The sequence below is a fragment of the Ursus maritimus genome, unplaced genomic scaffold (genome assembly GCF_017311325.1).
Source record: "Ursus maritimus isolate PB19 unplaced genomic scaffold, ASM1731132v1 scaffold_2, whole genome shotgun sequence".
NCBI classification, from domain to species: Eukaryota; Metazoa; Chordata; class Mammalia; order Carnivora; family Ursidae; genus Ursus; species Ursus maritimus.
In genome coordinates this window covers 49,815,044-49,837,505 of record NW_024424452.1, presented here as the reverse complement: position 1 = coordinate 49,837,505, position 22,462 = coordinate 49,815,044, and the positions used below count along the sequence as shown (strand labels likewise).

The following is a 22,462-nucleotide window of genomic DNA, read 5'->3' as shown; positions in this document are numbered from 1 at the left end:
TCTAGACATGTATTTTAATAAAACGTAGAAAACACTGACATCATGTTCTTCCCCTACGCCCATGTCCTCTTTTCCGTGCACTGGGAACCCATGGAACACCAGCGATGTATTAACCAAGTGTGATAGGAAAGTTATACTCATGGCGCTGAGGTCAATTGGCTGCCTTGCACTCTCCTCTCCGTGCTTAATGTTACCAAAAGATGTCAAGTGAGCAAGTGGCAAGAGCAGTGGCAAGGGGGCAGGGGAGGGACCGTCAAGACCCCTAAATGGCAAATGGTCACAAATATCTATCAGCCAGCCACCGGAAGGTCACAGAATTCTAACCAATCAATCTGGCAACGACCTGATCACCAGAGCTCAAAGCTGGGGTAGAGGGGGGTGGGGGAATGGGATAGACCGGTGATGGGTAGTAAGGAGGGCACGTATTGCATGGTGCACTGGGTGTTATACGCAACTAATGAATCATGGAATTTTACATCAAAAACCAGGGATGTACTGTATGGTGACTAACATAATAAAAAATATTATTATAAAAAAAAAAAAAGGCTGGGGTAGAACTCCCCTTCTCCCTCTAAGGTGACTTCACCTGGGGTTTTCCCTAAGCGGAAAACTGCATTTGTGTAAGAGGGTAGAGGGCTGTGAGAACAGAGGGGATGATCACTGGGCAGATTGATAACTGGAGCTCTTTGGTTTCCTTGCTAATTCTCTCCGTGTTGCGGCAGAACGGAGAATATTTTCCCTTCCTCATCCCTTTCCCTATAAAAACATGTGTGTATTTCCAAGTATGTTACATGTACAAGTTAACCAGAGGTAAGAGATGCTTGAACTTGAGTTGAGGAAGAGAGGAGGAAAAAAGACACATCCCAAAATGAGTTTCATTTATATAATGAAAATAAATTTTTACACAATCAACAGAAACACATCAAGTTGGTTTTTTTTTTTGCGAAAAATATTTTTAAATAAATTTTTGTCTTTTTTTTTTTTTTTTTTACATTCTGATATACATATGTAACAAGGTTTATGGCACTGTAACCAGAATCAAATAAAAAAAAAAATTAAAGGAAAAAGGTGGGAAGGAAAATAATTGATTTTTATTGAATTCCTTTCTATCTCCAAGCTGGCAAATTTGCACTATTTGTCTATTATTCGGCTGCCAGCTCTAACTTGTTTGCACACTCAAAACACCGTGTTATTGCACAAGAAGCCGGTGAAGGCATAGGGTGTAATGGTCAGTTCCTCACTATTTCAAAAAATTCTCTTAAACCCAAAGAGGGGGGAAAAATAATCCAGAGTATGAAACACACAAAATCAACAGTAATCTTTTGTCTCTTTAAAGAATGTGAAGGGTTCTTAGACCACTTAAGCTGCCCTGATTTCCTCTTTGCACCAGTGAGCACAACAGGGCTTGGTTTGGTTGTGTTTTTGTTTCCTGTGTAGATGGCCCGGGCAGCTCTCAGGCCTTCGTGATTCAGTGTCTTTTCTGCCTCTTCCTTTTGGTTCTTTTTAATTTGTTTAAGTTGTAGTATCTTCGGTCTATGAACCTGCACAGACTATTCAATCATAAACTCTACAAATAGCTTAAAAGGAAAAGGGGGGAAGAAACAAGTTTTATTATATTTTTATTGTTGCTTAAAAAAATGACTCCTTTAGCCTCCCTGCTTTATCAGTTCATGGGAAGGAAATCTCAACGGCATCGAAAGATAAATTCTTCTCACACTTGTTAAAAATAAGAAGTTTTAAACAAGTTTTGTTTCCATTCACAAACTTGACCCCCATCTAAAAAAAAAGAAGGAAGAAAGAAAGAAAAAGAAAAAAAAGGAAAGAATCCATCCTTCTTCCTCTTCGTCTCTTAATGGAGACGAGGAATCCTTTCCATCCAGACTTTCGTCAGACGACCGTTTCCATGCCCATCAGCTTTGGTGTAAGGATTCGCGGTGTCACACCGTTGTTCAGGTCTTCCTCAAACTCCAGTAATTGCCCCATGAAGTTAAGGTTTGGGGAAATAATTGGTCGTTTGCCTTTGACAAATTTATAAGCATCAGTCATGGTCATCCGAGTGTGCTTCATCAAGTACGCGATGACGATGGTGGCGGAACGGGACACCCCGGCTTGGCAATGGATGAGAAGCCCCTTCCCACACTGGTGAGCTTCCTCTGCGAAAAGGGACAAAGCCAAGAGGTGCAGAAAGGAAGAAAGAGATGGAAAAAGAGAGATTAGCTTTTATCTAGACTTGACAACGCTATATGCTGCAGAGAGGAAAAAATAAATTCAAATGGCGGGGTGCCCGGGGGGCTCAGTGGGTTAAGCGTCTGCCTTCAGCTCAGGTCATGATCCCCGGGTCTTAGAATCGAGCCCCGCATTGGGCTCTCTGCTCAGAGGGGAGTCTGCTTCTCCCTCGCCCTCTGGCTGCTGCTCCCCCTGCCTGTACTCTCTCTCTGTCAAATAAATACATAAATAAAAACCTTTAAAAATAAATAAATAAATTCAAATGGCTTTAAAACTAAGTATAATCAGTAGTTAAATGTGTAGATTTACGTCGCAACCTCCAGAACTGGCTAAAAGCAATATTAGCATGGGTAAGAATTTACATTTCTCCATTTACTTATTTATTTTTAAAGATTTTATTTATTTATGTGACAGAGAGACAGCCAGCGATAGAGGGAACACAAGCAGGGGGAGTGGGAGAGGAAGCAGCAGGCTCCCAGCGGAGGAGCCCGATGTGGGGCTCGATCCCGGAACGCAGGGATCACGCCCTGAGCCGAAGGCAGACGCTTAACGACTGCGCTACCCAGGCACCCCTACATTTCTCTCTTTAAAGACAGGACTAGGGGAAGGAATCATTCATGACACAGTTCACGTCCCAGGTGGTGGCAACTTACTGAAGCCAGAGCCACAACCCAGGTAGCTTGCATGTTAAGCAAGCCCCTGATCAAGGAGACCCTTTTGATTAAGGATACTAATTCCAATCGCTAGGTTGCGTGGCTTATCAAAACTAGTGTTGTTAACAATGTCTGTCCCAGCCATGAAAGAAAAAAAAAAACACATTTCTTTCTCTATATTATAGAATTGCTCTGTACAGGAATTGGTATTAAATGGAGAAGGATTTCAGTCTTGCTGAACTCTGAGGTTAGAGAAACAAAACCCAACTAGAAAGGTGCTATGTTCAGCTTCTTACCAGAAAAGCCTATTTTTGCAAATGTAATTACAAAGTTGGCAGTACACAGGCACAAGACGTCACCTACATCTGAACTGTCCAACCCCCCCTGCATCCATGTATGCTGTTCCAACATGGCAGTGACGACAAAGATGGAAGAATTCTAGTGATGGCCCAGAAATCAGAGCAATTGAAAGAAGCAATACTTAATAAGTTTTCACATATATTAGAAGTTCAGAGGAGTAGCTTGTAGGCACTGCCTAAATGGAATCTTCCTGACATGTCTAGACTAAAAGGAGCCCCAAAGAAAGCATCCCTAGGGGCGCCTGGGTGGCACAGTGGTCAGGCGTCTGCCTTCGGCTCAGGGCGTGATACCGGCGTTCTGGGATCGAGCCCCGCATCAGGCTCCCCTGCTAGGAGCCTGCTTCTTCCTCTCCCACTCCCCCTGCTTGTGTTCCCTCTCTTGCTGGCTGTCTCTATCTCTGTCGAATAAATAAATTAAAAAAAAAAAAAGAAAGCATCCCTGAAGGAATATCGAGTAGATGAAGAGTATGGGAGGGGAGTAAGGAGGAGTGATCTAACTTAAACCACTTTTTTTTTCAGTTTCTTTTTTTTTTTTAAGTTTTTAAGTAATCTCTACACCCAATGTGGGGCTCAAATTCACAACCCAGAGATCAAGAGCTGCGTGCTCTTCCAACTGAGCCAGCCAGGCGCCCCTAACTTAAACTAGTTCTATCGGCTACCCAGCCGTGGACCAAGAAAAGAAAACATCATGCAAAATTCCATCTTAAAAATCTATGAAGTAAGCTTACTTCTCATAGATGAAAGTATCTGAGGAAAGTATTTCCCTTTTGCAATTTCTTCTCTTCAGCACAGACAATTTACGGACCTCCATACCAAGACAGGGAGGCCTGGTGATAGAAGATGAGCTGCAGAGTGCTAAGTTTGCCCACTCGTTCCACTACACATTAGATGAGCAAGTGGGAGTCACCTAGCTCCCCAGAGCTCCAACCCCCCGTCTACATAATGGGAGTAATACTCACTAACAAGGCTCAGGGATTATGGGAATAATATCCAACGCAGAAATAAATAAATTGGCACAGTTAAATCCTAAACATACACTCTGCTTAGTTTACAGCAGACTCTCAGTGAACGTCATTATGGTTACAAAACCTGCTGTTTCCCCTAAAGCTAGACCATACGATTTCAGTTTAATGATATAACAACAAGAATAACATCGTGCCTATGCGGGCTGTGATGCCGAATTATTCTTCAGGTTAAATGCTATTTGTTACTTGTTTTGTTTTCCTTCTAAAAAAATCAGATAAGCCTGAATAACCTATAAGGAATGCAGGTGTCTTGCTTGAAATCCTGTTGGGACAAGCATGTCTGCTGCTACTCTTTAAATGGAAAACAATCTCTTAACTTCCCCCAGCTGGAATTAAGTCAGATAAAATTGCAGTCATAACATCATATATCAACCAGAAAGTTCCTCTTCTACTTGGTGACAAGTATTTCTTCCTCGGGACTCAAGGTTTGATTCAAATATTATTAATAAAAAATCGAAGGTGTGTTTGCATTCACAGATGCTGGCATTCGGGAACTGACAGAGCACTGGGAACACTGCCCCAGCATATTGTAGAAAGGCCTCTGCCTCGAAGTCAAGAGCCTTGTGTTCTGCTCCCTTCTCTGACACTAAAATTCCTACGATCTTGGAGAAGTCACTTTATTTTTCTGAGTTCAGTGACCGCCCAGACTTTGCTTCCAGACTGAACAGTCCATGGTCCTGCACTGAAGGCACAATTAGCAAGGAAAACGGCTGGGTGACGTGACCAGAATTGCCAACTCTACAGCAAATCTACCAGACCCAAGGCTTTTTTTTTTTTTTTTTTCTGATAAAGGAGCACCAAACATGAGTGATTTCTTCCTGGGACAGAGGCCAGTAAGAACCTGCTATAATATTTAGGAAAAGTACTGGATCACCTTTTTGTGGTAATGAAGGTTAGAGTCACTTGAAAAAAAGTTGTTGAGTGTCTGCTAGGTGCCCAGTGTTCCGCCCAAATGATAATTTGAGTCTTAAAACAGTTCAAGGCTATACAAGCAGCAAAAGTTAAAGTTAAGAATAGAGTTGGGCTGGCAGTTACTTCCTTCTGGAGATTAAAGTCCGCTGTTGTTAGAATTCCCCTCCCTGGGAACTACTCAGGCCACACAACCTGATCTTTCCTACTTTAGCGAGTTTGGGGCGAGTCCCATGAAATCTAGTACCATCTCACTAACGCTCACATTTACACCCTTCTGATACCCAGTGTTTAAGAACTGAGACAAAGCAAGTAGAAGGGAAAAACAACTCAGCCCTCCACTCCTGTCTCCTCTGCACTGACAGGACGTGTACAGATGTTCACGACAGCACCGTTTTACTGAAAAACATTCTTCAGAAGCAGTCTTTCAGCAAATGCCACCTTTGCCTCAACCTCGTGTGAAGAAGCTATACCAAGTGCAGATTAATTTAACCCAAGGTAAGGGAGGCGTGGGTGAGTTTGGAGGTGGTGTTGTCTTCCCTGTATCTTACCTCTTACAAGGCGCCGACAAACATGGTAGACCAGATAGCCACGGCACCAGCTCTGGCCTCCCATGCCTCCCTCTCCGTTACTTCCTTTGTCGATCTGAGACAGAACATACCTACGTCCATCCTGACCACCTTTGCATTGCGAACTAGAGGGACGTGGATTCCCCCACCAAACTGAATCCCTGTTTCTTTACACCCATCCCACTGGCTCCCATGCATTCATTCAGCGGGCCGTGACTTAGGAGAACACCTTGGCCGCACCAGGTGGCAGAGCCCAAAAACACCTGAGAGCAGCTTTTTTGCAACTCGGGCATAAACCTTGGAGTTGATAGCAAAGCAAAAGCCAGAGGGGCAAGGAAGGAGGAAGACGAGAAGTCCCCGTGGGAGATAGTTACCGATGAATTCAAAAGCCTCTTCAAAGTACTGCCGTAGGTTCTGCTTGTTGCTGTCGGTCGCTGGCAGCCTCTTGTAGTTGAACAGGCCTTTCTCGTAGTGGTAGAGGGGCAGGTGAGTGGTGACGTTGATGACGTAGCCGATGTTCAGCCGCTGCATCGTGTCCAGGTCCTGAGCGTCCTGCTCATTGCCGAGGAACAGGAAGGGCAAGATGGGCGTCAGCTCTGCATTCTCGATGTCAGGGGTGGTGGGGACGGACTGAGGTAGCATGCTCGAGGCTGCAGACGCGCCGCCCCCCACCTCCCGGCACTCTTGGAGCTGGAGGGAGTTGTCACAGAGGTTTTCATGGTTCTGCTTAAAACTGCTAAGTCCACCTGGAGCAAACACACAGAAAGTGACAATGACCATCCCTAGAACTTCAGAGCTGGCAGAAGACGCCACTGTCCCCGGAGACATAAGTGTGCATTGTTGCAGATGCACATTTTTAAAAATAAGATCAGAACCAGAATGCAAGGCCATTTGGAGATCCAGGACAAGCTTCCGAGGATCTCACCGCATGCGGCACTTGGGCAAACCAAGTGGCATGCTCCCCGGAGAGAGTTCATTTGCAGCACCAGGCAATTTTATCAGCAGCAGATTGATCTGCTTCGAAGAGCCATATGCTCAGCGGCCTACATAGAACCTTGTACTTTGGGAGCCAAGGAAAGCATGGCCAACCTCCTTGGGCACTGTAGGCATGCGTCTTGCACTCGTCCGTAAGCTGACCTCACCCAGAAAGACAAGTTTGCTCCCAGTACAGCAGAACAGCTTTGGAGAGGGACCTTGGAAGACCCAGATTACCTTGGCTATAGACCCAGAAACACAACTTCTTGGTTCTGTGACTTAGGCAAGTCAATCTCTCTCTGTCCTTTGGTTCCCCATCTGTACAATGAGGGTAATAGCATCTACCTTCTAGTGTGACTGGGAGTCTGGACTGAATGAATACAAAGTGTGCAAACCTCCCCATCGCCAAGTACGGCATCGCTTTGGGGAAATACAGCTTAAGAGAGTGATCTAACCAAAGTATCCAGCTAGATGTATAAAGAGGTTTACTACAGCATTATCTGTTTTACAGAAAAGGCCAAGGACAAACACAAATTTAAAAAAAAGGAAAAGTTATTACATTCATCCAATGGAATATTATGTAGCCATTAAAAGTTGCGAAAAGAATATGAAAACAAAAGAAATGTTTCTATTTAATGTGAAATGAAACAAAGCCAATTCGAAAACATTCACCATACATGTGATCAAAAGCTTAAGGACCATGCAAAAAAGAACACTTGTTTAAGGTAGGAAATTTATGGATCAGAGTTTATTGTTTAAGTTTCTCCTTCAATATTTGTTACATATATCACACACATGCATAAGCCCAAAGGATTTCGAGAGGGTCAAATGACACCATGTACAAAGAAGGGCCAGGAAATCTGAGTTGATACTATTCCCACCAAGTGGGCTCTAATTCTCATCAAACAACGACATACCCTGGCCTTCCTTTTGAAAGGAGGGCGAAGTTAGAGATCTCCTATAAGCCGAAAGCCTCCAGAACACAGCACTTATGCCCTCTGATAGATGCCTTACATCTGTCCTGATAGTTTTAGGAGATAAGGCCGGAAACACAAAGTGTGGACAGGATACGGCTGTGTTGAAATAAAGACAGGAAGTCTATCTGTCCAGTAGTTTCTGAATGTAACGTCTGCCCTTCCCCATTTCAAGTCTCATCGTTGGCATCCTCAGCAGGAAGCTCCGGACTATCACCTACACCGGGTCCCAGGGCTGTGCTCACCCAGAACCCAGCCAGCTAGGCGCGACAACCAGGCAAGTCATATTTCCATTACGAGGTCCAGCGGTGACATACAGCTCATTCAAAGAGGACAATATTATGGGCACTCACTTCATTCATCAGTACGTGTCAAAACCTATCTTTGCTTTTTGAAAAGAAAAACAGGAGCTATACATTCATTTCAATGGATTTCTAGAATTAAACTCTCCCTTTACATGTTACTAGTTTACTCTGCTATGAAATCATGATTTAAAAGTTTGTCTGGGCCCTAAGAGATTATTTTTAAAGTAGACAGAAGAAATGGAAAATCAGAAAGACTTCAGTTGTGACTACTTTCTAAAAAAAAAATTGAAATTACCCACCATCACCATTACAAACTCCACGAAAGAGACTTTAAAGAGTTATTTTAAAATCTGCTCAGCTTTGCCTCCATAAAATCCAAGTAAACAATTCACACTGATTCTGTGATGGGAACCTAATTCACTTTTTTTTTTTTTCTTAAGAAAAAGGCAGTGGTTACACTTTTTCATATAAGATGTGAGGAAAGAACAACAAAATAAATTCAAAAGAAGTCTCAAAGGGGTTGGGGGGGACTTTTGTCTGTTCTTATTTAGGGTACTCAAGCTGTAATTTGTCTTAAAAGCAGCTAGTTTTAAAAAAATGCATGCCCAAAAAAAACCCACACACAGAAAAAAGCAGCATACAGCTTTTTAAAATTCTGTCTCTACACCTCCTTTCCCCATGACATCAGCTGGAGGCTCCCCACCTGCCCAGTTGCCATAGCAGTTACACAAAGACATACAATGACATCAGTTGGCATGATATCAGCTCTTTGAGTACAAACAATACAAGAAGAACTACTTTGTTTAAGGCCTTTGGTGCAACTGTGTTCTGGGGAGCCAATGATGTAATGCTAACAGGTGGCATGGGCCTTCCATTTGCCTAATGGGGGAAAAAACCCATGGGGGAGGGGCGGAGGGAATTTGAGACAGACTGACACAGAATGCTCCGAATCCCAGGGGGTGCTCATGTACAAAACGACATGTATACTGTATGTTTAAGCCACGTGGGAACTCTGCTCATAGAATATTTGGAGATGGAGAAGATAGAAAAGGAAATGTTATGACTCAAATACATGAGTTGGACAAGGAAATTCTCCTTGAGGGGCATGGAGGGACAGTCTCTGGTTCACTTGTCGGTCTGCTGACCAGCACAGGCATCAGTACTCACGAAGGGTCGTGCATATCCATACACACAGTCACACACCTCTCCCGGGATGGTGCTTCAAGCAAAATCAACAGTCGACTCTCACAATGATGGCTTTTTAGAGCGATGTGTGCAGGGAGGGTGGTTTCCTTCTCTTAGGGGACTGGCATTGGAAGCCGGGGAAGGAGGGGAGGGAAGACTAAGGCTAATACGGTTTTCTCTTCCGACCTCCTTCCTCCCACCCTATCCCACTAGAGGCTGAACTGCCTGATCACTTAATGAGGAGCTTTGATTATGTCCTGTTCCTTATTACTACATAAGAACATTCTAACAGGATAACTAACAAGTGAGGTAGAGACAAAGTAGCTGGTGATTAAGAGCACATGTTAGAGGCAGGCAGACCCAGGCTGCAATGTGGATTCTGCCCCATAAGAGCTGTGAGTCCTGCTGCAAATCACCATCTCTCACTAAGCTCCGGTTTACTGATCCGTAAAGTGGGCATAACGTCACCCACCCCCTGAGTCGTGGTACGGGCAGCCTATGTAAACATGTTGATATATAACCAGGCATTTGATAAATAATGTCTTCTTACCCTGCTGTCATCACTGTCCTTGTCCTCGTCTCCCTTTGATCCGTCCACACTGCAGTCCGTGAGAACCCTAAAGGCTGTACGGTGGTTCTCAGGCCGGACAGCTTGGGTCTGAGTCCCAGCCCTGGCGACACCAGCTACCAGACCCTGAGCAAATTTCTTACCTCCTGGTTCCTCAGTTTCCCCAGATATAAAACAGGGATAATAATCATACCTCACACTCCCGTTTTGAGGATTAGACTAGTTAGTAAACATAAAGTTATTTTGAAACAACATCTATCCATGGCAAGCACTTTTTTTTGTTTTCATTACTTCGGGAAACTGCTATTTTAAAGATCTAAAAAAACCCATTTTCTTTTGCTTAATATAAAGACTCTAAGTGATCAGTAAGCTAATATTCCAGAGTTTTTACTTTTAATATTTTATTTAAAAAGAGCTAGGGACCAATGTACCTGAGCCGTTTTAACATTTAAATAATATACTTTCATCGTAAAGAAAGCCACAGATCCCTATCCTTCCTAAACAAATAGATCTGATCTCATTTGTTTGCCCTCGCTTTCCCAATAAAAACGGCATATTTTTTGAATTCCTGTGTGGTTGTTTTTTTGGGGTTTGTTCGGAGTTTTTTTTGTTTGATTGGGTTTTTCTTGTTTTTTTGTTTTTTTGTTTTTTTTGGGGGGGGGTGTTTTGTTTGTTTTTTCCAGAGGAGGAGTATGTTTTAAATAAAGCTGCTCTCGGCCCATCCCTTCCCCCACCCCCCTCATCCCCACCGGGCCTCGGCCACCTTCTTCCCTACACGATTGCTTGCAGTCACAGTGCAAATATTTTCAAGGCATGAGCAACATTGCTGGGGGCAAACATTTCCAACCTTATCTCAAAACTAAGTTCTCTGCCAAAACGCGCATGGTCAGCACTTTGATTCTGAACGGGAATAACAAAGAAGATTCCACCCCTAAAGAAAAACATGTAGAAATACAAGTCCCGGTTTCTTCCAACAGCAAGGGACAGGCCCACTGAAGCAATGGAGTCTAGTTTTAGTGGGAAAGCTCTTTGTAGATGGGTTTCAGCTCCTGCTGCCGTTTTGGCGATTTTGCAGTCCTAGAAACAGCAGAGCCTTCTGTAATGTGATTCAGAAGCAGTGCTCTGGGTGGGAAAGGAAAGAACCACATCCAAAGGTAGAGTCTATAAGAAAGAAATTTCCATATTCTGAAGATGGACAGCACCTTCACACATATGCTTTTTGGCTTCATGCAAAGCTGGAAAGTGAGTGCTCTCCAGAAATGTCAGGGAAATGCTCACTGAAGGTCAACAAATGGAATGAACCCCCAAAGGGAGGTGGAGGGGGGTGAAAATGCAACTCTGAAAATGCAGCTTGCTGCGAGCATACTGATTACCCTTTTCTGTTGTCTACTTTCCCTTAGTGGGTGACTAGTCTTTTATTTTTCAAAATTTTTAAAAAAGATTTATTTATTTATTTTAGAGAGAGAGAGAGAGAGAGAGAGAGAGAGCAAGCAGGGGGAGTGACACAGAGAGAGAGAATCTCCAGCAGACTCCATGCTGAGCCCGGAGCCCGATACAGAGCTCCATCTCACAACCCTGAGATCATGACCTAAGCTGAAATCAAGAGCTAGACACTTAACCAACTGAGCCTGGGTGAATAGTCTTTTAGAGTAAAACGCTACTTTGATGATAGTGGTTAAGAACACAGACTCTGGAATCACAGACTGCTTGGTTTTAAAATCCTGGCTGCCATCACTAGCAAGCTGTTACCTTGGGCAAGTTATTTCATACCCCTGCCCCTCTGTTTCCACATCCACAATATGCAGTTAACCCTGGTATCCATCTCCTAGCCCTCTTACCCTGCACAAAATGCTACATGAGTTAGATATTACTACTACCAAGGGGAGAGATATTGGTGTAAAACGGACCCTAAAGGATCCTATTTTGTGGGTCCTCCGTGGAAACTGCAATGCATCAAAGCAGACTTTCGAGATTCTATATACACAGGGATCCTTGTGGAAGAAACAAAGCCTGGATAAACTTGGGGGGGGGGGGATGCCAGGCTTCCTGCACTGAAACTCTCACAGATGGGGTCATGGTGATGTCATACTTTTCAAGGCAGAAAATCACTGACCTTCACAGGAGAAATATTTGGGATAGAAGCTAAATCCAGTTCCTGCTTGCTTTACATGGAATTGTCTTTATAGTCCATAGACTATATTTTATAGTAGGACTGATTTCAAGTTCAATGCCAGGTGGTGTCCCCTAAACTGTCTTATGATCCTGTCCCCCGCAACGTGTGGGGCGGCTGTATTAAAAAGAGAGGATGAGTCAAGTGAGAGCGCTGTGCCAGGAGGTATAGGAAGAAACAATGGGATTAAGAAACACTTTTGTTACCCAAGGAAGAGACAGACTTGGGAGGCTGGGTCCAGCAATTCGGTCAGTGGGACCATGAGTCAGCGATGAGTCTCCCTGTGATCCCTACAATCATGTCATTTCATTGCTTACATGTGAAATGTCCAACATGTGAAAAGACATAAACAAAGACGTATCATTAAGTTTAACCTTGATGACGTCAGGATCGTGAATCCAACCAGTACATACTGATGATTTGAGCAAATATTGTTAAGTGTTCCAGGAAGATAAATCTATGTTGCCTCTTGGGGTTTTTTTTGTTGTTATCATTATTGTTTTTGTTTTTTTTTTTAATTCTCTGGTCTCTTTGATAGGAAATACAAGTTATCCACAGATATATTTTAAAAGCCAACTCTATAAGGCAATCTATGATATATAAGGCAACAGGGGGAAAACTTTGCCTTGATTCTGAATAGTGGCTCAGCCACCTGCCAGCCGTATGGCTTTGTGAAAGTTATTGGGTGTTTCTGGACTAGTTTTCCTTAAGTATAAGATGGGAATACTACTACTCAGGTCTCTTGTGATGACTCAGTGAAACTACTAGTAAAATATCCATCCTGGTATCTTTAAGCAGGTATTCAAACCCTATAGCTATCTGGATAAGAACTGTCCGTGGGGCCACAAAGATAAGGAGCACTCCGGGTGGTCAGGTGCAGGAGGATGACTGTGCTCTGGAGCAGTCAGAGCTGGGGGCTGAGCTACAGGTGGGAGCTTGAAGGAAGGTACAGTTGGTTCAGAGACGTGAAGAAAAGAACGTCTGCCAGCACCAATCCCCGAGCAAGGGAAAGGGTGCCAAAGCACAGGCCACAGGGCACACCGCCTGCAGCTCTGCTCTTGCGTAAAGGTCATATTCGGTGCTATTGGGTCCCAGCTTAGACTCCGCTAATGCAAGAGGAAACAGCACGCAGAATGGGGGCTAGGTCTGGTGGTTGGCGGTCTCCCCTGGAAACTTCCTTACATTTAGTTATTCGTGTTCTAAGATTTCAGTAGAGGGAGGATATATAAGGCGATCAAATACACATAAATGCATTCCTGGCAAATTTTCTGGAGATACATGTATACATATACACACACACACACCTATATGCACACATGCACACACACACAGACACACATTTCTAGACATTTCAGAAATAGAGATATAGAAAAATTGTGTGTGTGTGTGTGTATAAATTTTCTATACCTATAATTCCCCAATTAGGTGAGATGTTCAACATTTTGCTCGGGGTTACCGCGTAAAATCTTAGTTTAAGCACCTCTAATACGTACACATGCAGCATCGCGTTACAACTAAAGCTGAGCCTTTAATACGCACTCATTTTTTTGTATTCTTCTTCCTATGTCTATCTAAATTAATAGCTTTAATAGAACTTCAGTCCTTGGAGAGCAGGAATAGTCTGATTTAAATCCCTCCGTACACAGGGCTTTGCCAAATGTCACAGGAGGACAGGTGGTTTTTTGATACATTTGATACCAACAACTGTAGGGAAGAGATACTGAGACAGACGATCAATCCCATTTCGGAAATAATTTACGAACATTAAAAGATAAAGTAAAAGATCTCTCTGGTGTCGACTTCACCTAGTGACAAATTACAGGTAGAAATTATTTCAGGAATGCTTCTCATAGGGGTGCTGGGTGGCTCAGTCGGTGAAGTGTCTCCTTTCAGCTCAGGTCTCCTTTCAACCCAGAGTCCCAGGTTCCAGCCCCACAGGGGGCTCCCCCCTCAGTGGGGAATCTGCTTCTCCCTGTTCCCCTCCCCCTTCTTGTGCTGGCTGGCTCGCGCCACTCTCTCTCAAAAAAATAAAATAAAATAAAATCTTTAAAAAAAAAAATGCCCCTCACAAAACTATCTCCCTGTAACAGACTAAAGGTCACTCTTGTTCTTATCCTTGATATTACTTAGTCTAACCAAGTGGTATTTAGTTATGTTTTGAGGAAAATTCCTGAAAAGTTTATACCAGAATTTTCTCAAATTGAGTTAATAATATAGTCCTTTCATTGGACTTCCTGCTGGGCAGATATCATAATTTAGACCACCAATGCTTACCCCAAATAAACACTGCTTGTCTAGTCACTGTAACTCGAGTAACTTACTTGTGTATCCTTCAGATTACCTGCCATCACTCCCACCACAATTGAGTAAATTACAAAATCCAGCATTCTGGAAATAAGCTAATACTTGACCATAATGTATACAGAGAACTAAAGTCCACTCTTGCTCCTTCCCAGTCTTCGTGCACTTTGAAATGAGCTCTCCACTTCACTTTTGTCTCTCCATACTTCTAGAGCTATTTTCAATCATTCACTTGTTCGGGGGCCCTTCTTTCTTATGTTTTAAAATACACTGCTTCCTTCTTGGATCCATAAAAATCTTTGTAGTGTCCTCAATGAAAAGAATTTTTTTATAAATCTCGCCTAAATAGTTACCTCAAAAAAGTAAACCAAATCAGACATTCCAGAGACTGAGGAACCACGATTTTTAAAAAGTTGAAAATGAAGCTCTGATCGCACACCTGCTAGGAAACACTGATCCTGGCACGTTTCTGTCCAAATTGCAAAGATTCTCCCTCTGTCCCCATGACCCCACACACCTCCCGGCTCCGAAGCTCCCTCCCCAGGGCATTGGAGTGCCCTCACTGCACTGGGATGGGTCAGAACAGGGCCCGGGATTATCTCTCAGCCTTGGGCAGAAGCTTCACTGCACAAAAAAAGCACTTTCTCCCACGGAGGGAGGTGCCCTTCTAATGCCCCCCTCCTACCACCCCAACTTTAAGGCTTTCGTGGGTAACCAGGGTTTAGGATACCCCAAGTTTAATTGTGTGTGTTGGAGGAGCACAGGCGGACGCTGGGAGAGGATTCTTCACAAGGATGTAAATCTGGGACCTCACGTATTTACATTAGAACAGAAAGCGTTGCCAGAAGCAACAGCTGATGACAGTCATGTTATTTTCCACAAAGACAACAATTAAACAGCTTCGTGTTATTTTAATGAGCAGATGACTTTTCTGCGAGTGGGATTCGAACTGCAAGATTTCAGAGTTCCCACAGCCCCGGGAACCCCTCAGGGTTTTGCAGGAGTCACTGGGACTTGAAGAGAGAGCACCCTTTGGCCCCCCTTCTCCAGGGCCAGCTCCTGTTTGTTCCTTCCTCTCCCTGCCTCCCGTCCCTCTCTCAGAAACCCTACAGGAGAATAAGGGAAGGAAATGAGAGAGGGGAGACTCTACCTGGAACGTGTGTGATGGTTGGCCTGCCAAGGAATCCGCAGATTATTTTTGAAACCTATTTTTAAAGAGTCCAGGGTAGGGGTGGGAAAAGAGGTCAGGCCCCTTCTCCACCCTGCCCCCCATAGTGAGGCTGGTAATGCTGAGAACCCCCTCTTGACACCCACTCTCCCCATTCTGCCAGAAAGGGTCAAGAAGAACCACCTGGAAGCCAGGCGTAAGCCTCACTGACTCCTGGGAGTCAGCGCTCCTGCCTGAGAGGCTGGGACAAGCCTCCCCCTCGCCCTTCCGCCCGGCCTGGACTGGGCATCGCCGCTGTCTGGTGGGTCCAGATGCCCCCTTCAGCCGCCCACTCCATCCAAAGACCCCCTGTGGAATCTCATTTTCGCCTCTGGAACGAGCTTCCCTCCCACGACCAAAAATGCCAATGAAAGAGACAGCATGTAATTGTTTTATTTTCAGGACAGGCTTTGGGATTCAATGGAGTGAATTCCACAAAGAAGGGTGCCTCTCAAAATACAGGCTGGATGTGTGGACGGAAAAGAAGGGGGACCGGAGGGAGTTCCAGCCCCACGTCCCCGGAAATCTGTAAGTTCGTATTTCCTTCTGGTTCCTCTAACCTTCATGCCTCAACCGTCCCAAAGTCTCAGCGCAGACCAACCAGCTCCCAGGGAGAAGGGCACACCCAAACACTCAGCTCAAGCCTCTGGGTTTTCTTAACAGACACACCAGAGATATCAGCCTATGTTTCCCTTTTATAATCTCTTTTGTCTAAGAGCAAGGCCTCCTAGACTTTTTGGGATTTGAGTAATGGGCTGAAGATGCCCCTTCCTCTCTCCACCTCTCTCTGTCCCCATAGGTCAGGGTCCAATGGGAGGAGATGGATGATAAACATATAAACACACAAGAAAAAGGTAATGATTAATTATGATAAGGGCCATGAGGTGCCCTCCAGTTCCTGAGAGCTGCGAGAGGGAACTAATTAGATGGGGTTCAGGGAGGGCCTCCCTGGGGATGAGAAGGGACTGGCTGGCTTGGGAAAGGGATAGAGGGCAGAGAGAACCACACTGTTGGCAAGGGCAGGACACTGGCTAGGCTTGTGGTGACTCAAGGGAGCCCCATGGTTGAAGCCTAATAAGCAAGCAAAGGGAGGAAGTGTCCAGCCGAGGTCAAAAAACTCTGCAGACGGCCTCTTAGGGACATTAAGCAGTTAGGATTTTATTCTAAGTTCAGCGGGAAGCTCTTGAATGTTCAGAAGTCCATAATAGGGGATTATTATGTGTTTGAAAGGAAAAGGGGATCAAGAGAGAAGGGGGGGGAAATTAACTTACGACTTACATCTACTCCAAAACCTGGGCAAAAATCATGCCCTTTCTTTCCCAAAATACATCTTTTGTACCTGCTACAGGCTGACCTGTGTCCCCCACCCCATGCCCCCAAATTCACAGGTTGAAGCCTGACATTCCCACACACTCCAAAATGTGGTGGTATTTGGAGATGGAGGCCTTTGAGAGATCATTAGGTTTCAATGAGGTCATGGGGGTGGAGATCTCATGATGAGATTAATGCCCTTAAGAAGAGACGGAGAGCTTGGCAACTATCTATTCACCATCAAGGACACAGCGAGAAGGTGACCGTCCGCAAACCAGGAAGAGGACTCTCCCCAGAACCAGACCATCCTGGCCCCCAGACCTCAGGCTTCCAGCCTCCAGAACTGGGAGAAAATAAACTTCCGTTGTTTAAGTGACCCAGTCTATGGTATTTTACAGACTAATACAGTACCACTTTTCAACACCAATATAGCTTATTTGTTTAAAATATAAATTATAATTCCTACTTTCAAAGAACCACACCCAAGCCTATGGATTACCTGAGAACCTGGCCCCTGAGAGCCAGACGAAGTCAGTACCATATCTTAAACTCAAGCCAGCGACATTCCAAGGTCAGGAAGAGGATGCTGCCTATAGGACCAACATGGCCCTCAGAAGCAGGTCCATGGAACCTTCCAGAACCTCAGTTCCATGTGCCAGCTGCAAGCGGAAAAGCCCACTCCATTCCCAAAGACACCTACCTCATTCGTTATACACTCCCTGTGGATCAGCTTTGCCCCATGCCCTCCCCGCAGCACCCCCCTGAGCAAAAGAACATTTTTGTTGGACAATTTCTGTGTATTTGGGAGGCCGCTCTCTACCACATTAGGGCTCCACCTTCTCTGTTCGCTAAAAAGCTCAATACCGGTTAGTCCATCAAGGCGGATTAAGGGAGGGGGAAAAATCCATGAGATCATACTGGAAGGCGGCAGAGGGAAGAATGTTAACAGGAGGAGAGTGCTATAAAACACAAAAGCCATATTTTTCCCAGGAGCTCAACCAGATACTCTCCATTATTGTTTAATTCTCTGAAGAGAGGGAAAACATTCTTTGCTTTTCAGTGCAGAAGTTTAAATAACGAAGCATTGCTAAACAAACAAACAGAGGAAAGCCCAGTGAAGCTATTCATTAAACAGCCCCACTGCCGGAGAGGAGCACAGCTGCTTAGCGCTCCGGCTCCCCCGGGGACCGACATTTGTCTTAGACCCCAAATTAAACACATCACAACTTCACAGCAAAAGTATGTTTTCCAATGGGATTTAAGTAGGGTCCAATTAAATAAATCTCTAGAAATATCGAGAGCAAGCCTCAAGGGAGAGCATATTTCTACTGTGAAACATTCTCATTGGAAATTACATTCACAAAAGGTCATCTAGAAACATCCACGGCAAGAGGAGGGGAGGAGAGGCAGGAAGCAAGGCAAAGTGACACACACAAAGCCCGGGTGGCTTCACGACCACTGTGGATGGCAGCACCCGGCCAACAATCCTGGGTGCATCTTAGCTTGCTTTGAATGAAAGCCCCGTGTCCAAACAAACAGCTTGTGGGACGATGTGTTTTAATACGCTCTGGAGGTCAAAGGCTGTAGCTTAGGGAATTCAGGAAGTGGTAGGGGAAAAGATCAAGTGTCAACATCAAAATCTGAATTGTTTTACAGAACCCGTGTTTTCAGTTCACGAAAAGCATAGCAACAAGTTCCTCAAGTCACCGAGCTGAATTCTATATTTGGCAAGAATAACGAAGCAAGCCTGAGCATTTAACGATCAACTGCCAGAAAGAGCAGGCATGAGCTCCACTTGCAACGGAGTCCACCCAGCCCACCCGGGCCCCCCCAGTCAGGCCACGGGGTGAGGGCTGCGCTCCGGAGGGTGGGCCGGAAGCCAGGGAGGCCTCAGAGCCCAGAGAGATACATGAGGTCACACCAGGTCAAAAGCTAGCAGGTCCGCACCTCGTGGACCACCTTCTGAAAGTAAGGGGCAAATCCCCGAGAGAGACCAGTGCACCCGAGGAGGGGGGCTGGGATGATAGCCCGTGGACGTGGACTTGAGGCTAAGTGGAGGGCCGGCCAAGTCGTGGTCAGTTCAACCTGGGACACATGCAGGGAAGAGCTGGCCTGAGATGCACCCCACATCTGGCACTGTCGCACCGCCTGGCCATATCCCCTCGAATGCCACGCCAATGCCCCACCATCGCTCGGGGTGACAGAAGTCCCAGCGGGCCAGCACTGGAAACACGGCCCTTCTTTCCACACTTAAGGGATCCTGGGTTCTAGCCCAGGGGCCTCTGCTTCCACGTCTATGAAATCAGGAGTTTGGGAGAATCTGAGCTCCAAATGCTAGCACCCGGTAACTTCCACACAGCTCCGATAAACCAGCTCCGAGTGGACGGTGGCAAGAACAAGACAGAGGCTGTCTCACGGTGGCAAGGCCTGGGTGGTCTGCCTCCCACGTCAGGGCCCGAGCACTTGCTGCTCTCTCTTCCTGGAAACGTCCTCCCCTCGTTCCTCACGTGGGTGGTTCAGACCTCGGATCAGGTGTGGTCTCCCCAGGAGGGTCTTCCCGACGCCCAATTTTCAGCAAACCTCTCCAGTGGCTCTTTCGTTTTATATCATCAAATCTCAAAGTTTTGTTGTCTTCAGGGCACTTATCACAATCTGAAATTACTTGTTATTTCTTCACTTGTGTATTGTGATTATTAAAATGGTGAGCCCCACCCCCCACCCCCTCCCAAGAGTGCCCACATGCTGTTTGTCTTTGAGGAAATGGAGCCTCTCGGTTCACTGTGCTGGGCCTAGCTCGCGACTTGCTAGCGGTGGGTGCTGGGCCAGGCCGCTTAACCCTCCTGTACCCAAGTTTCCTCATTTGTAAAATGGGACTAATAACAGTGCCGACAGGCAACAACGGAGTTACTGCAAGAACTGAAGGAGCTAATGCTCGTACTTATTATCAGAAACTATAAAGGTATTGACTGTCTCGCGCCCAGAGCAATACCTGATTCGTATAGGTGCTCGTGAAATATTTCTAGACGATGTGATCTTTGGAATGAGATGGGAAAAGGCCAGTTAGTTGACAAGCACCTTTTATGTGTGGTTCAGCATGATGTTAGGGATTCGAGAGACTAAAAAAATTATATATATATATATATATATATGTATATATATTCTCTGAAGATAAATCTAATGAGACAAAGGAGGAGGGATGAAGGAACATTAGAGGAAACTTAACAAAAGGACTGGCAAAAATCTTTTAAGAACATTGAGGGGCACCTGGGTGGCTCAGTCTGCAAAGCGTCTGCCTTCGGCTCAGGTCATGGTCCCAGGGTCCTGGGATCGAGCCCCAAGTCGGGCTCCCTGATCAGTGGGGGAGCCTGCTTCTTGCTCTCCCTCTGCCTTTCCCCCTGCTCATGTATGCTCTCTCTCTCTCTCTCAAATAAATAAATAAAATGTTAAAAAAAATTTTTAATTGATTTTTTTAATTAAAAAAAAAAAACCTACTGAAGAGCAACCTGAAAGGTCACCATCCAGCCGTGACTCAGGGCAGACAGGTACAGGGCCCGACAGGTAAGGTCAGCATGAGGACACAGAGATCCTGGCACTCTCGGGCTGGGAAGGAGGGCCAACAAGGCTCCCGGAGAAGCGGCAGCCTGTGGGAGGCCCGGGCCTTGCATGTGACAAGTAGCTAAGACTTGGGAGGGCTGGAGCCAGAAACCATGTAAGCCTAGTGGCTTCCAAAGCTTTCTCCCCTCCCCAGCCCTCCCCCTTGGACATTCTATGCGAGTGATGAGAAGGAGAGATGGATGGAAAGCAGCCACGAGAGAGGAAAAATGCTCAGGAGGGCACGCCCAGCCTGAGGGATATCGGGGACAGCAGGAGGGGCCCCCAGTTCGGTTCCACACATATTCACTAAGCACTGAATATGGGCTGGGGGCTGAGGACGGAGCGTGCAAATCCCACCAAGCTCTGGTCCAGCCCTCTCTGAGCTCCCTGGCCCTCCCCGCTGGGCATGCTGAGCACAAACAGACAGACGAACAGACAGACGATTCAGGAGGAGCGTCTTCACTGCCCCAGGGCCGTTTCTTCTGCCTCCGGGTGAAGGGACGTTAACACTGGATCTAAAAATCAGGAATTCTGGGTTCCTCTTACCCCCATCATTAACCATGCCCCTTTGGGCAAGTCACTTAATCTTAAGGTCTATTTAAAGCATGATCATATCATCAGAGCTTTTTCTTCAAACACAGGAACTTCCTCTTCCCTAAAAAAGGGCTCTTACAACCCTTGCTCTCTCACAGGAGCAATATTATGGGTGCTCTTGAAAGGCAGACAAGAGGCCTCAGGACCTCTGGTCCTCTGGAAGGGGAGAGGCTCGGGAGTGAGAACAGAATGCCTAACTTTCTGTACCTCTTTCACAGTTTCTAATGATCCGACTTCCCTCTTAGAAACTGGGACTGACTAGGGCGCCTGGGTGGTTCAGTCGGTGAAGTGTTTGCCTCTGGCTCAGGTCATGATCTCAGGGTCCTGGGATCAAGCCCCATGTTGGGCTCCCTGTTCAGCGGGGAATCTGCTTCTCCCTCTCCCTCTGCCCCTCTGGCCCTCCCCCCCGCTCATGCTTGCTCTCTCTCTTAAATAAATAAATAAAGTCTAAGAAAGAAAGAAAGAAAGAAAGAAAGAAAGAAAGAAAGAAAGAAAGAAAGAAAGAAAGAAAGAGAGAGAGAGAGAAAGAGAGAGAGAGAGAGAAAGAAAGAGAAAGAAAGAAAGAAAGAAAGAAAGAAAGAAAGAAAGAAAGAAAGGAAGGAAGGAAGGAAGGAAGAAAGAAAGAAACTGGGACTGACTTACACTCCACATTCACTGAGAGTGGCTGGGAGAGCTGCCCAAGGTTTAACTGTCCCTGACCTTGAAAGTGAGCAGGTCTGGACAGCAAGCCGGGCACAGGGGCAGTATGAAGAGTGCCCAGGACTGGCCCAAGTTAGATAGAAATCAAGTCATCTTGGGCACTTCAAAAAGACCTCTTTTATACCAGTAGAACTCTTTTTGTTTTATTCCTAACTTTCACTGGTAAAGGAATCTTCCCTTGCAATCACTACAGAGTTTAAGTTTGTCTTTTCTTAGAAATGTGCCTTCGAGGGCCGCCCCAAGATGCCCTTGCAGGACTCCACTTTCTAGGAGCTGGTGACCTAAGAGGCCTTGCAGGACAAGGGCCAGGCCTGAGTAGGAACAGAAGGGTAATGGTTAGTAGGACCACAGGCAAGAGACAGTGTCTATTTTAAGCACAGAAGGAGAAACCAAACAAAAATAAAGAAATAAAACACACAAGATCGTGGTTTAAAAATCCAAACGAAAGCCTCCAAATAAAAGACAACAACTGATTTGAACTCAGTGTTTATGAAATGTAATGGAACCACAAAAGTATGAGGGGCGCCTGGGTGGCTCAGTCAGTTCAACGTCTGCATTCGGCTCAGGTCATGATCCTGGAGTCCCAGGATCGAGGGCCACATCCCGCTCCCCGCTCAGCAGAGAGCCTGCTTCTCCCTCCGCCCCTCACCCCGCTCATGCTCTTTCTCCCTCTTGCTCTCTTTCTCTCAAATAAATACATAAAATCTTAAAAAAAAAAAGTATGGTTCTAGACAATGAAAACTATTAAAAAATACCCCACAAAAACACTCCTTACTCATAGCATCACCCTGTATCAGTTTCTTATAAGGAACTCCGCCCCAAATCAATATTTAAGAAT

General features: G+C 45.4%; 1 protein-coding gene across 1 annotated transcript in view; it reads right to left on the bottom strand.

Annotated features, from left to right (window-relative positions):
- Positions 1 to 1,602: 1,602 nt before the first annotated feature.
- DUSP10 (dual specificity phosphatase 10) overlaps positions 1,603 to 22,462 on the bottom strand; it is a 39,961-nt gene continuing 19,101 nt past the window's right edge. The window contains exons 3-4 of the mRNA XM_008685686.2: positions 6,116 to 6,487; positions 1,603 to 2,153 (exon numbers count right to left, since the gene is read on the bottom strand). Of these exons, the coding sequence (XP_008683908.1) occupies positions 1,888 to 2,153; positions 6,116 to 6,487 (638 nt within the window). The 3' untranslated portion in view covers positions 1,603 to 1,887. The remainder of the gene's footprint in view (positions 2,154 to 6,115; positions 6,488 to 22,462) is intronic.